Source organism: Nicotiana sylvestris, chromosome 3 (assembly GCF_000393655.2).
Source record: "Nicotiana sylvestris chromosome 3, ASM39365v2, whole genome shotgun sequence".
NCBI lineage: Eukaryota > Viridiplantae > Streptophyta > Magnoliopsida > Solanales > Solanaceae > Nicotiana > Nicotiana sylvestris.
The window spans coordinates 60,056,772-60,072,253 of record NC_091059.1 but is presented as its reverse complement, the minus strand read 5'-3'; the positions used below and the strand labels follow the sequence as shown (position 1 = coordinate 60,072,253).

Here is a 15,482-nt window from a genome sequence, read left to right as displayed (position 1 = left end):
TTTGGCTGATATGTTCACTAAGGCGTTACCAACCTCAATATTTGAAAAGCTGATATATAAGATTTGAATGCGTCGTCTTCGAGACATTAAGTGATTTTTCATCAGGGGGAGTAACTACACGCTGCACTCTTTCCATTAACCAAGGTTTTGTCCTACTGGGTTTTCCTGGTAAGGTTTTTAATGAGGCAGCAAGCAATGCATATTATAAATAACTATGTACATCCTAATATTTTTTTGTAAGTTTTTAATGAGGCACATTATCTTACATGGACATCCAAGGGGGAGTGTTATGAATAGTTTGTACACTGGATACTACTTTAGATACTACATTGGATGTACATGTTGTGAATAACTTAAAGATTAAATTTCCTACTTTATGTCCATCATCTTTACTTTTTATGCATATAAAAGGCCATATAATTACAATGGAAAAATATATCAAAGTGAAAGAAGAAAACACTTCTCCCTTCTTTCTATCTCTTCTTATTTAAATTTTACTGCATTACTTTTATTTTATAACATAAATGTCATTATTGAATTGAACCACAAACAAGGTAAAGGTGCAGCAGGTCCATTTATTAAAGGAACAAATCCTAGGCGCCGTATCTTTGACAAATCTTTGTGTCGTCATTCGTAAAATCTTAACCCAGCCAAAGCTTATTATAAGCAAAGAGTAGTAGCTATCAATATACATCTCTCAATCTTATCTCCCATTCCCCACAAGGAGCAGAGAGACAACTCAGAACTGTTCATCAATGGACCATCCCTCTCCTCACGTGCTCCTCTTCCCTCTTCCAATACAAAGCCCTATCAACTCTATGCTTCAACTTGCCGAACTCTTCTGTCTCGCAGGTTTGCAGGTCACTTTCCTCAACACCAATCACAATCAGAAACTTCTCCTCCAACACACCAACGTCGAATCAAGATTCCGGCAATATCCCCGGTTCCGTTTCCGGACCATTTCCGACGGCCTACCGGTTGAAAATCCCCGATCGTCGGTACAGTTTGGAGAACTTATTAGCTCTTTGCAAGCCGTGGCGGAGCCTTTCCTCAGAGAAATATTGCTCAGTAGTAGTGATGGAGTTACCGAGCCGCCGGTGACGTGTGTTATACCTGATGGGTTGTTCTATTATGCAGTGGATGTTGGTAATGAGATTGGAGTTCCAGTTATCCCTTTCGACACTATTAGTCCTTGTTGCCTCTGGGTTTATCTCTGTATTCCAAAACTCATTCAAGCCGGAGAGGTTCCTTTCAAAGGTACTTTTCTTTCTTTTTTTTTCGTTTTCTTTTTATATAAAATTGTTTAAAGTAAACGATACATCCACAAGTGGTATTCTTTGACTTCCATTATTTATCCACTTGCCCCTGATAAATATTGAGTTGAATACACTTTACGTGCGAATATATATAAAAGAAACATAAATACTGATAGAAGTTGAGTTGATTACATTTTTATTTTAGCATAACACTGTTTCGCACTCCTTCATGTTTATTTCTATGTTGATCAAAAGTACTTAATTTTTGGCTGAAATTTAGATATCTTAACTAGGCCTTGTTACATTGAACACTTGTACTGGGCCCAAAGTATATCAATCAAACACATTTTGTACTGGTTTAGAATATTTCAAGCTCGTATCTGCAAGCGCTCCTTACGTGAAATAATTAGCCAATTAAATCACTTTAGTAGGAAAGATGAACCTTAAATGTTAAGAAATGTGAAAAGTTGTCCGAGAGGTGTGAAAATTACATGTTCCACATGTAATTAACAATTTAATTGACTAATTATTCCACGTAAGGAGCGTTTATAGACACATCACAAGTGCTTGAGGTATTTCCAAGCCATTGCGAAATGTGTACGATTGGTACAATTTTGGCCTATTACATGTGTTCAATCGAAAAAGAGACTAGTTGAGACGTCTCAATAAACAACCGTGATAATTTTAGGTGTCTATTCAACCTTTTATATGAATTCAGGCGTAAATTTTTTAAGTATTTTGGAATAATTTATTCTAAGTATTTAAAAAGTATCCTACAAAGTATTAGTATACCTTACAATATCTAATAATTTAAATATTAGAAAAATTCATTGTGAAATAAAGTTATTTGACTCTTCCAATTAGGGGTGTTCATGGTTCGGTTTGGATCGGTTTTTCCCTAAAAAGAAATCAAACCAAGTAAGTCGGTTTTTCAAATATTAGAACCAAACCAAACCAATTAAGTCGGTTTTTCTCGATACGGTTTATGTCGATTTTTTCGGTTATTTGTCGGTTTTTTCTTAAATATAAGACATACACTACCAAACACATATTCCGGCGACCACATTTTCAATGTAACACTATCAAATCAATTGCCCTTTGAAAATCTATTATTTACCAAAATATATTGATGATAATTGAATCAAATAGTGATGAATAATTTAAGGATTCAATTAAAATATGTTATTTTTAACACGAAATGGATTCTTACACTAAACAAAAGAAAACTACCAATCAAACTAGAATGTAAAGGTAAAGAACTATATTAAAGGTGCAAACTATTAACATTTACCATAAATTTTTTGAAATTTTGTATAACAATATACATATATATAGGTGTAATAATAAATTTGAAATAATTACTCCTATAGTCGGTTTAGTTCGGGTTTTTTCTGATTAAAACCAAAACCAAACCAAATTTGATCGATTTTTAAAATTCAAAACCAAACCAAACCAAACCAAAAAGTATCGATTTTTTTGGTCGGTTTGATTTGGTTTTCGGTTTGATTCGGTTTTTCTGGTTTTTATGAACACCCTACTTCCAATTATAAGGAGTAAAGTGGAATCAGAGGAAGTATCTACTTGTGTGTTCAAGATTTCTGTTTTGTGCTATTTTCTTCAGGAGGGGCGCAACAACAGTAAACAGTTGACCAAAGCTTGAGAAAAGACGAACAAGAATAATATATCATGTTAACTACTCCAATCACTGGAGAGTGGAGAATATAAGAAAATGCTACGTGTGACTAAAACGAATATCTGGTTGGTTAATGCTTATGTGATATAATTAAAATAAATTATATCTTCGTTGCCAGCATAAACACGTTAATTACTATGCGTCGCATATTATTTTTATTAATAATTTCTAGAAAGTTTTAAGATTATCTTTCTCGGTCGAAGTTAAATATTAGTACTACTGTATAGTATGTAGTACTCAAGAATAGATAAGGTCAAACCTTTATGATTTTATTGATCGAGTTTTCTCTTCAGTCCTCTGCCTATTCTGTACGTTCTACTGCCAGGAATTCCATATGAAAACGCTAGGATTCTGCTAGTACCAATAGTTTCTTCCAAGTAGTAGAAAATATGTACGTAAAAGACGAAATACCTTCACTTTATTTATCTTTTGATGAACGCGTATTTTAAATTCTCTTGTGATTTATGGCAACATCTAACTCAACTAACAAGCCAAAAATTTATCTTTCTTGCTAAGGAAATGATTTGGACGTATTGTTCGAAAATGTAGCTGGCATGCAAGGTCTTCTACGCCGTCGTGATTTTCCATTCTATCGTCTAATCGATTATGCAACCGATCCCTATTGCCAAATCGCACTCAAAGAAGTGGAGAGTATCCCTCAATCCAATGGACTCATATTAAACACATTTGAAGATTTAGACGGGCCATTACTCTCCCTCATTCGCTCTCATTGTCCACAAACTTATGCTATTGGGCCACTACATTTGCATCTCAAGACTAAACTTGCTGAAAAAAGGATGCCAATATCAGCCTCTTCAAATAGTTTGTGGGAAGAAGACCACAGTTCAATTCAATGGCTCGATGCACAGCCAATCGAATCAGTAATCTATGTAAGTTTTGGAAGTATGGCAACTTTGTCAAAGGAAGAAATCTTGGAGTTTTGGCATGGTTTAGTAAATAGTGGAATCAGATTTTTGTGGGTCATCAGGTCCAACTTGTTAAGGGGAGAAGAATGGAACCACCAATTTGCGAAGGAGCTTGCCGAGGGATGCAAAGAAAGAGCCTATATAGTGAGTTGGGCTCCACAAGAAGAGGTGTTGGCCCACTCTGCTATTGGTGGGTTTTTAACTCACAGTGGATGGAACTCGACTATGGAAAGTATTGTTCAAGGAAAGCCCATGATCTGTTGGGCTGTTTACGTGGACCAACGAGTCACTAGTAGATTTGTGAGTGAGGTGTGGAAAATTGGGGTGGACATGAAGGACATATGTGATAGATACATTATAGAGAAGATGGTCAAAGATCTGATGGTAACAAATAGGGATGAGTTTAAGAAATCAGCTGAGAAATTATCTAATTTGGCAAAAGAAAGTGTTGGAGAGGGAGGTTCATCGTACAATGCTCTTGAATGTCTCGTCGATGACATTAAAAACTTAGGCAGAAGAGGGAAGGATATAAAATCTAATTGCATTGGATAAAAGGGTACAGCTTAACAATCATTATTTTGTACACAAATGCAATTGATATAAATATTCCAATGTCCAACAAAAAGAATAGAGTTGAGCAAGTTGTTTTGATCGTTATGTAGAAGTTAAGCCACCATTGATCACATATAACAAGCAGAAGATATGTTGATACAGCAAGAGATTAAGGAAAAAAATATTTTGTACAGATACAAAAAAAATTTATTACCGCTAAAATAAATAAATAAAAAATTTAAAGTTTAATTGTTTCTAAATATAGATATAAATATTTTTTTTGAAATAGTCTAATAAAAAAAATGATATAAATTGGAACAAAACTGAGTATATAACAAACAGACGATAGGTATATTCAAACCGGTACGGAGTGATCTAGCGGAATAGCGTGTGAGCTGATTAGTTTTGCCCATTTCATTTAGACGACGAACTTTGGGAATTGGACTGAGTATGCTGCCTAATTCTAAAGCCCACTTTTTACTACTCACTCCTTTTGCATCTTAGAGATTTTTACTTTCCTATACTATATATGAAATTTTATAACCATCTCTAATTAAGTTTTAACTTAATTACATGGTTATATACAATTTATCAATTATATGCAAATAAGTTTTAAATGAGTATCTCTTTATATTAGAAATTGAATAAAGAATATCAGTTATTTCCCCATCCCTTTTGTTTACTCGTAAAACAGTAATGTTGAATTTATGTGTGGTTTCTAGACAAGTGAACTAACTTAATCCTGAAAATGATGAAATAAGTGAAGAATTATGCAAAACTTAGCCTTAAAATGTAGATGAAACAACAGAGATGACAGTTTCGGAAACAAGATATCCTGGCACAGCAATGATGAAATCAAAAAGCGAGAAAGTAAAATTGTACTAATCTTTGTATAGAATAGTGTAAGTTTGCTAGAAAATTCGTGTCCTCTACAATGATAACTAAGCTCACTATTTATAGTTGTTCTAGGGAAGGAGGTCCTAGGATCGTGCGCTCTTTTAATGCCAATTATGAGGGTCATTAATGAATATATAACAGCGAACATAAATGCCAAATTTCTTGTAACGGGCCGTCGCTCTTAATGGCACAGAATATTCCTTATTAAATGCTACCGGGCGCAGGGCATTTAACACATCTTTATGAACGTTATCCCTTCCGGTGACAAGCGAAATAGTTATGTTCGGTCTTTGTCCATCCCCGTCTTGGGTTCCACGTGTCCTTCCTTTAGATGACTGCGTGTGGTATCATATTTTACCTTATACAGATAGTCCCCCTGCTTTTCGGCGACATAACTTTGCATTAGCAGGAAGTTGATAGAAATATTCTTTTGGCAGAAATTACTACAACCCCTTCTAAAGGCTTCTGACGGTTGATTAGACGTACGTCTCTCCATAATTAATGCCCCGAACACGCGTCATCCCACGATTCAGCATGGCTTTTGCTGATTATCGAGGTAATCATGGCCATGAATTTAGCACCCAAAATTTTACATATACGCATCATCCCTTTTTCCCTTGCACTTTATAATTTCTAAGCTTTTGATTTGCACCTTAGTTTTCCATCTTCTCTCTAACTCTCTTCGAACAAAAAACTTTTTCTTTCTTTCATTCAATGGCTTCTTCTTCAAAGCGTTCCATTGCTTCAAAGAACAAGAGCAAAGCCGAAGACTCTACTCCTCCAACACTGGGTTCTATCATCCCTAGAAGTCTTAATACAACAAAAAACTTCGAAGAAAAATTTCTTACTGCTAACCCTCGTACATAGGCTGTTAGTAGGTACCCTTCTTTCATTCGTCCTTCCAGTATTCCTAATGTGAAGGAAGACTGTCTCTGCCATGAAATGGTTATTATTGCTCCTGATCTATCGAAGCAAGTGACCCATCTCAAGGAGGATTTTACATGTATCCATTTACTTTGGGTGCATTTCCTTTAAGTGGAGATATAGATTCTGTGATTGCGGAGTTTTTCCTCCACACCAAGTATATTTGGCACAAGTAAGTCCTTCTGTGTGGAACGGTCACCTACCTTCGACATTTGTGCCAGGAGACTGGAGAAGAGCTAACCTTAGCTCGTATGATAAATCTATACTCTCCTAAAATTTTCCGTGGGAGAACGATAAACCTCTACAAACATGGCCACCATGCTTTGTTGACTAGCATTGATGATGATAATGAAGTGGGTCGATGGAACGGTTCGTTATAGTCACCACCAATAATATCATTCCGACAATGGCTTCATCCTTTTCGGCTGCTTGGAACCGCACTTGTAAGATTTTTATTTAATATTCCCTTTTACTAAATATTCCTCTATTGTCGTATTGACTCTTCACCCTTCGCATATTTCAGCAACTCGATGGATCTCACCGGTGGTGGGCGATTTATATTGGTGGGTTCAGAAGATCTTGGATGTTATGATGCTCGAAACTCATTTGTAGAAATAATTGGCCCTTAAATACGGGTGGAAGGCCAAAAATCATGGTAATTTAAACTTATCTTGCTTCCATTTTTTTTATTTGAAGAACTTGGTTGAACACTTCTGACTACGAAATTAGGTCTACCTGCAGGCTCTGTTGTTGTCCCCGAGAAGGACGTCTTGGCTGATCCTGCTGATGTGGCGAGGCTGCTTCAGGAAACTCTAACTTGAACAGGTGTCTCTAGGCCTGCTTCGGGCACAAATGTTTTACCACGGAATCCCCGCCCAGAGAACAAGCAACCAAAAAGAAGGCGTTCTTCTATGGCCGGGGAAAAGAATAAGAGGGCGAAAACTATTGCCCTTGAGTCGTCTCCGGAAGTTGTGATCACTAGCCCACCTCCCGGGCCGGTCGGGCACCGTGATGATTGACGATGATGAAGAAGCTAGTGATGATGGAGCTGTCCTACACAGAAGGCGATGTTCATCATCAACTTAACAGAATGATCAATCTGTTGAGTTAGTTACACTAACTAAGGATGATGCCTCGCCGCTTTGGGGGAGTTTGATTTAGTGGAAAATGCCAACTCCCGCTATCAGGCCCCCATTGCTTTTCCCGGTACTGTGAGGCTAAGTACCGGATCCCTACTGTCTTTGGTTGACGAGCATTCAACAACCATCGATCCACTCGATGCAGCTGCTTCACACTCTTTAACTCCACCAGCTTCATCTCCATCTTCACCAAAACCAGCAACTCCACATCACTTTCATCTTCATCCATTCTTCCACCAGCAATTGCTACGTTATCTCCGCTAGCCACACCTGACCACGAAGAAGGTATTCCTCTTCCTCATTCTCATTTCATGGGAATTTGGGGCGAAATTATGATGTCCCTTCTGAAGATCCACAAAGGAGGAGGAATGTCACCCTTTCAGTCTCTACCGAGTGCAACTTGCTTTCCCTGCCGGTGGAGCTCTCTAATTATCTGAAGCCTTTGACTTCAGAGAAAAATTGGAAAAAGGTTCGGGAACTCTCAGGAGAGTGTCTGTTGAACAACGTATGCACAACACTGTAGCAGTACGTTCCTTTCTTCCTTAGATTTCTTCTATTCTTGATAAGAAAATATCCTAATCTTTACCCTTCTCGCTTGGTAGGCCAACTTTCTTGCTTCTGAGGGCCTTCAAAGGTTCATTCGTGAGAAGGAAGAACTTACTTCCAAGGGGGATCAACTTGTGGTGGAATGGGACGAGGCTAGGGCCAAATGGGCTGAAGTGGTAATTATTCGCCTCTTGGAGTTGGAAGCCAAAGCTGTAGAATTTGTTGTATTGGAGGCTCGTTTGCAGTAAAACAAAGCGAGAGGTGGTAACCTTTAGCCAAGAAATTGGCCCATTGAGGGTTAAATTTGACGAGGCCAAGGCCAAATGGGCTGAAATCTATGACGTTGTTCTTTCTGCAACCGAATGTGAGGCTGCCTCCGCTGAAAGGGTGACTAACTTAGAGGTAGCCTTGAACTCTAAATTTGAAGAGCTTGCTGCCGCGGGGGAGAAACATGCCCAGTTGGAACAGAAGTACATGCGAAACATGCCCAAAAATTTGGTTACATTATAGATGCTTTTATCATGGCCTTGACAATTTTAATATTTCCCGATTTCTGGCATAAAAATAATTAATAGCTCAGTGTTGATTGGCTTAATTATTAGGAAATATTTTATTCTGGTTGAGATTTAATTTTATTCTGATTGATTGTAATTGATTATAAATTAATTGTAATTTATTTTCCTTCCTAAAATAGTCATAGGACCTAATATATAAATATATTTACTTAAGGATTCAAGAAATACATAGAAATACAATAAGCATTTTCTTCTTCTCAAAATCTGCATGGTATTAGAGTCACTGCTGTCTTTTTTAGGTGAGTTATCTCCCCCGCAGCACTAGGATTTTATTTTTATCAAAGAGATCGAGTTTTCTCTCTCTTGGTGGCTGTCCGCAACACAAACTCCTTCTGCTTTCATCGAGACAGATTTGATTTTCGGAGAGGCAGATTATTTTGAGCATTTTTCTTTAGATTTTCTTCCGATTCGCAAAAGGTATGAAGATATTTAAGGAGACGCTTTCTAGAGAAATCTTGTCTTCGGATGAAATTCAGCTTTTCCTTCGTCTCCTAGCCAAACTTGACTCCGTTAATGTTGCAACATTTAATTATGTGCAAGCAGTTATTGCCTTCGTCACTCACTTTAATTCTTGGATTGTTGATTCTAGTGCAATTAGACACATGACACGCTCTTCTAGAGGCATTCAAAACTACTCCCCTCTCTCAAAGGAGATAATGTTAAAATAGCCATTAGTTCTTTAATACCTATCTTTGGAACAGGTTCTGTCGTTTGTACTCCTAATATTAAACTATCATTTGTGCTCCATGTCCCTGAGTTCCCTGTCAATCTTTTATCTGTTAGTTCCATCACCAATGCTTTAAACTATAAAATTAAGCTTTTTCTCGATCATTATATTTTCAGGATCTTCAAACAGGGAAAAAGATTGACAGTGGTAGATTACATGATGACTTGTATATAGTAGATGGAATTCAAAACTTTGGTCATGCCTTTTTTGGGAAAAGTAAGGATGTCAACCATGAAATAAAACAACGGCATAGACGGTTAGGACACCCATCATTCTTTGTTTTGAAAAAGGTTATATCCCGATTTATTTTCAAGGACTCAATTTGAATCTTTATTCTGTGATGCGTATGAATATGTCAATAATACTAGAAACTCCTATCCCGTGAGTGATAATAGAAGCACAACTCCATTTATAACTATTCATTCTTATCTATGGGTCCTACCCAAACTGTTTCTTTATTTGGTAGTACGCGGTTTGTTACTTTCATTGTTGTTGTACAAAGATGACCTATGTATATTTGTTAAATTTCAAAATTGAAGTTTTTTCTAGTTTTCAGTCATTTCATAAGATGACTTATATTCAGTTTGATGCCGAAATAAAAATCTTGAGAACTAACAATAGCAATGAATATATGAATAATGGTGCTTATTTGGAGTCTAATGGGATAGTCCATCAAGCTAGTTGTCCTTATACTAGTGCACAAAATAGAATCGTTGAAAGAAAAAACATGAATTTGTTAGAAGTAGCAAGATCTCTTATGTTCACTATGCATCTACCAAAACCTTATTGAAGGGATGCTATTTTAGTGGCTGTCTATCTTATCAACAGAATACAACTTAAAACCTTAATTTTCAAAGTCCTATGTAAGCTTTAAAGGGTAAGAATGAATATACTGTTTAGGTGTGTTTGCTTTGTCCACGCTAGAAAATAATGTTGATCTCCTTTGGTTTCCAACAAAGTAATGTTGATCACTCCCTTTTCATAAGACATCATATGGGTAAACTGACTTTTCTCATAGTTTATGTTGATGACATAGTAATGACATGAGATGACAAAGAGGAGATGTCTTGATTAAATAAGTTGTTGGTACAGGAATTTGAGATCAAAGATTTAGGAAAATTGCAGTCCCTTAGGTATTGAGGTTGCTAGATCAAAAAGAATAATCTTTATTTCTTAGGTGAAGTATATTGTGGATCTTTTGAAAGAAACTGGTATGACAGGTTGCAGATCCCCAGAATTGCCCGTGGAAAGCAATCATTTCACAAAGCGGAGTTATAAAGTCAGTTGATAAGGAGAGATATCAGAGGTGGTTGGAAGACTCATTTATCTCTTCCAAACTAGACCAGACATAGCCTATTCAGTTAGCCTGATGAGTCAGTTCATGCATGATCCCCGAGATCCTCAAACGCAAGTTGTCTTTCACATTTTGTGGTATCTGAAGTATGCTCCAAGGAAAGGTCTACTTTTCTCCAAACATGGTCATCTCCAAAAAGAAGCCTTTATAGATGCGGATTGGGCTGGATCTCTGGATGACAGAAGATGTACATCTGGTTACGCTCGTAAGAGGAAACTTGGTTACTTAGAGAAGCAAGAAGCAAAGTATACTTGTTAGATCAAGTGCGAAGACAGAATATAGAACTATGGCTAGGGTGTTTGCGAACTGCTTTAGTTACAACAGATAGTAAAGGAATTGAGACTGTCTGAAAAAGAAAAACTTTTCTTGTACTGTGACAATAAGGTTGTCATCAGTATAGCTCATAATTCAGTCCAGCATGACCGGATAAAGCATTTGAAAATAGATCGACAATTAATCAAAGAAAAAATTACAACTGGTGTCTTGAGTCTGTTTCATGTACCATCAGAAAAATAGTTTGATGATATGTTTACCAAAGGTCTCAACAAACGGACTTTTCATACACTGGTTTGCAAGCTGGGCATGTGTGACATCTTTGCACCAACTTGAGGGGGAGTGAAATTTTATTTTATTCTAATTGATTGTAATTTATTTTTCTTTCTAAAATAGTCATAGGACCTAGTATATTTACCTTTGCTTAGGGATGTAAGAAATATACGTACAAGAAGCATTTTCTTCTCCTCAAAATCTACACATGATTTGGGAAAAAAGTAAACAGCTCATGAAACATAGAGAAAGAAAAAATAATAGAGGTGGCTCAATGGAATTGGAGGCCTAGAGCTATACATTATCGAAAGGACATAGTTACAAGTAAATTTCTGATAAACAATAATTAGAAATCTGATAAAAGACATAAATAATATGCTGCAAAAACTTCACAAAATGTTTTTTTTTAAAAAAATTACATGTCAGTGTATAAATCCTAACTAAAATAATATTTATAGTGAACCTTAAAATCGATCTACCCGCTAAGCATAAGACAAATTAAATTGGGGAAAGGCAGTCAAGTTTTTTTTAGAGCCTCCGCAAAAATAAATAAATAAATAAATAAATATTCATGTTTGGTTGTCCGTAGTCTTTTCCAGTTTAGTTTTCAGGCCATTTAAAAGTTTGTATACATAAATAATAGAAAAAGTACGTATTTGTTCTATTGATCCATTGTATTTGTATCCTAGCAGTAAAAAGCATCTTCTATTACGCCCCTGCTTAGGTGAGCAAATTTGGACTTGTCTAGTAGGAGTATTAGATAAACATGAATGCCCGCCTCCTCATATAGAGACATTTGCAACCAAAGTTTCACCACAAATAGTTTCCAAGTGTAATAGGAGCTGAAAAGTCACAGTAGAATTGGAGAAATTACGATGGAGCAAGGAGCAAGGCAACCACCTCATGTGGTCATCTTCCCGTTTCCAGCACTGGGCCATGTCCATCCAATGCTCAATCTGGCCGAGCTTCTTAGCTTGTCCGACATCCATGTTACTTTCATCAACGCTCTTTCTATTCATAATCGACTTTTACGTTGTACCGACCTTAAGTCCCGTTTTGGCCGTTTCCCAGGCTTCAGATTCAAAACCATTAACTTAGGCCTCGGCGATGGACTTCCACATACTTCTGATGATATTATGGCTGTTTTGAAGTCCTTGAGGACCACTGCCAAACCACTTCTCAAAGAATTGATTGTTTCTTTTGGAAATTGCGAATTAGGCACTAGTGATGAAGTTATAGGGCAGGTACCACCAGTGACTTGTCTTATATCTGATGGAATTTTAAGTATAGCACTTGAAGTGGCTGAAGATTGTGGGATTCCTACCTTTCATTTTCGTACTTCCAGCTCTTCCTCTTTTTGGGCTTATTATTGCATCCCTCAATTAATCCATGCCGGCGAGCTTCCCTTCTCTGGTGAGCATTTTTCACTTTAAACTTATTTGACCCAATTCTAGCTAGGGAAGACAACAAGTTTTAGTTTATTGAACTTGCTATCTAGGAGCATTATTATTGTATTTATCGGCCTCACATTAACAATAACAAGAAGATACTCAGTATAATCTAGGGAGGGTAGGGTGTGCGCAAACATTATCTTACCTTGTGATGGCGGAGAGGTTTCCAATAAAACCTCGGCATTTATCGGCCTTTATTACATCAATTTGTGAAAAACTCAAATGACCATGTTACCCAATTCTAGGGAAAGCAACAAGTTTTAGTATATTGAACTTGTTATCTAGGAGTATTATATTCTTGTATTTATCGGCCTTACACCAACAACAACGGGAACAAATTAAACCCAGTATACTCTAGAAATGGTAGCGTAGTGTGAATGCAAATATTATCCTATCTTGTGATGGCAGAGAGGTTTTCAGTAAAATCTTGACATTTATCGGCCTTTATTACATCGGTTTGTGAAAAACTCAAATGACCATGTTACCCAAAGGAACACACACATGTGAAAAACTCATATGACCATGCATGTTACCCAGTAGGACCACATACATGATTTTTTTTTCTTTTATTAAATTTTCTTATTTGGGAGTTATATTAATTGGCCAACGACTTTATGACAGGAAACGACCTCAATTGCGAATGTGAAGGGGATGGAGAGCTTTCTAAGACGACGTGATTCCGAGTTTTTGCCGCGTGGATACTTTGGGAGAAGGAGCTTTCAAATATGTCATGAGCGTAACTCTAAGCACCCTTCGAACCAAAGGGCTTATATTCAACACGTTCGAGGGACTCGAAGGACCAATACTGGACCAAATTTGTGTTGATATCCCAAATGTTTACACCATTGGTCCGCTCCATGCACACTTGAAGAACAAATCAGAATCCATATCTTCCAGCGGATTATGGGAAGAAGACAGGAGTTGCTTAAAATGGCTCGACGAGCAACCATCGAGGTCAGTACTTTATGTAAGCTTTGGAAGTGTGATTACATTGACAAAACATGAGTTGACAGAGTTCTGGCACGGCCTTGTCAATAGTGGTCAGCAATTTTTGTGGGTTATTAGGCATGATGTTATCAAGGATAAAGATGATGAATTAGCTCACATGGATGTTGAACTGAGGGAGGGTCTGACCAAAAATGGTTATATTGTAAGTTGGGCTCCTCAAGAAGAGGTGTTAGCACACCCGACAATTGGAGGATTTTTAACTCATAGTGGCTGGAATTCGACTTTGGAGAGCGTATACGAGGCAGTGCCAATGATATGTTGGCCTCAATTGGCTGACCAACAAGTCAATAGCAGATTTGTTGGGGAGGTATGGAAATTGGGGTTGGACTTGAAAGATACTTGTGATAGAGTCATAATCGAGAAAATGGTGAGGGATTTGATGGAAGCGAGGAGAAATGAGTTCTTGGAGAGGGCAAATGACATGGCAAAATTTGCAAGAGCAAGTGTTGGTGAAGGTGGATCATCAACTCGCAGTTTAGACCGCTTGATCCAAGATATATATAGTTTTCACGGAGGTGGCAAAGCATGAGTCCACATTTAACTTGAGTTTGGATAGCTAGAATTTAGCAAGTGATCTGAAAAATAAGAGTCATACTTGGTCAATGTTTCTTGCCGCAAGTTGGCAAATTTTTTTTTTTTTTTTTTTTTAAAATTTTTGATGACCTATTCGAATAAAGATATAAAGGCCAAATCGAGTTATTTGAATTAGATATAATCCTAGGTTGGTATCGAGTTCTTTGAATCAGTTATAGTGTCACGACCCCAAATTCCCTCTGTAGGATGTCGTGATGGCACATAATATCTACGACTAGGTAAGCCTAACAAATAGTAATAATTTGACAGAACAATTATCAAAACATAATCACGTCATAACTGAAAAAAATCGAATAACTGATAAAATCTTCTGATACAAAACATAATCACAAAAGAACGCTCCTCCAAAACCAGTCATAAGCTCTACAAAGTATAACTAGAATAACTACTACATCACTGTCCGAAAGTAAATACAACAGTATATGAGAATAAGGGAAGGTGACTCAGAGGCGTGCGGATACCGAGCAGGCATACCTTGAAGTCACTGATAAAAGCAGCTAGCAGGAGATCTCTAACGACCGGCACGAGCAAACATACTTGGATCTGCACAAAAATGTGCAAAAATGTAGTATGAGTACACTACAACAGTACCCAGTAAATAGCGAGCCTAACCTCAGTAGAGTAGTGACGAGGCCAGGTCAAGACACCTATTAAAATATAAGTAAACAGTATGAAATGTATTAAGGATAAATGTTAGAAAGAAAGAAACGACTGATATAAAACAAGATAATAACCTGAACAAATACCATAATCTAAACATAGGAACACGTAAAAGAAACAACTGAAGAAACCGAAGTGGTCATACACGGACAACAGCTTCTAAAACAAATAAGAATGAAACAACAATAAATATTTCCACCAAAAACTCTTTTCCACATGAAATTAACAGCAAGAATCACAATGAGGTACCTCTTCGTGTATAATGAAATCAAACCGAGGTACCACCTCATATGATCAAGAATCACAACTGAGATACCGCCTCATATTCATATTTCTCAATTTCAATCACAATCTCTCCCAATACAACCGCGTGAGCCATACATTTGAAATAGGTTTTGAAAAATAATTTTTCCGAAATAGCTACATGCACTTTAGCCCACCTTATGACGCTGCGAGGCTTCACGTAGTTCCCCTACAAGCAACATGCACATAAGTCCCACTTTATACCGTCGCATGCACATTAACCCCAAGCTTTATAACGCCGCATGCGTGTCAATATCGTACCATAATAATAATTCACACTACAAGTGCCCATATATCGCAACTTGCCCACAACAACAATATCAATGTTTCC

The 15,482-nt window shown here is 37.1% G+C and overlaps 1 protein-coding gene across 1 annotated transcript; it reads left to right on the top strand.

Annotated features, from left to right (window-relative positions):
* The first annotated feature begins 601 nt into the window (after nucleotides 1–601).
* On the top strand, nucleotides 602–14,302 carry LOC104249765 (uncharacterized). Its single transcript, XM_009806247.2, has 4 exons — nucleotides 602–1,257; nucleotides 3,466–4,342; nucleotides 11,992–12,548; nucleotides 13,255–14,302. The coding sequence occupies exons 1-4, from the start codon at nucleotides 756–758 to the stop codon at nucleotides 14,121–14,123; spliced, it is 2,805 nt and encodes a 934-aa protein (XP_009804549.2). The 5' UTR covers nucleotides 602–755; the 3' UTR covers nucleotides 14,124–14,302.
* Nucleotides 14,303–15,482: the final 1,180 nt, after the last annotated feature.

What these genes read in the sequence shown, in the direction of transcription:
- LOC104249765 (XM_009806247.2), top strand. Translation starts at nt 756, where the DNA reads ATGGACCATCCCTCTCCTCACGTGCTCCTCTTCCCTCTTCCAATACAA. An exon ending in CGGAGAGGTTCCTTTCAAAG is followed by an intron (nt 1,258 to 3,465) that starts GTACTTTTCTTT and finishes TTTCTTGCTAAG; the next exon opens with GAAATGATTTGGACGTATTG. An exon ending in CGGCGAGCTTCCCTTCTCTG is followed by an intron (nt 12,549 to 13,254) that starts GTGAGCATTTTT and finishes GAGCTTTCTAAG; the next exon opens with ACGACGTGATTCCGAGTTTT.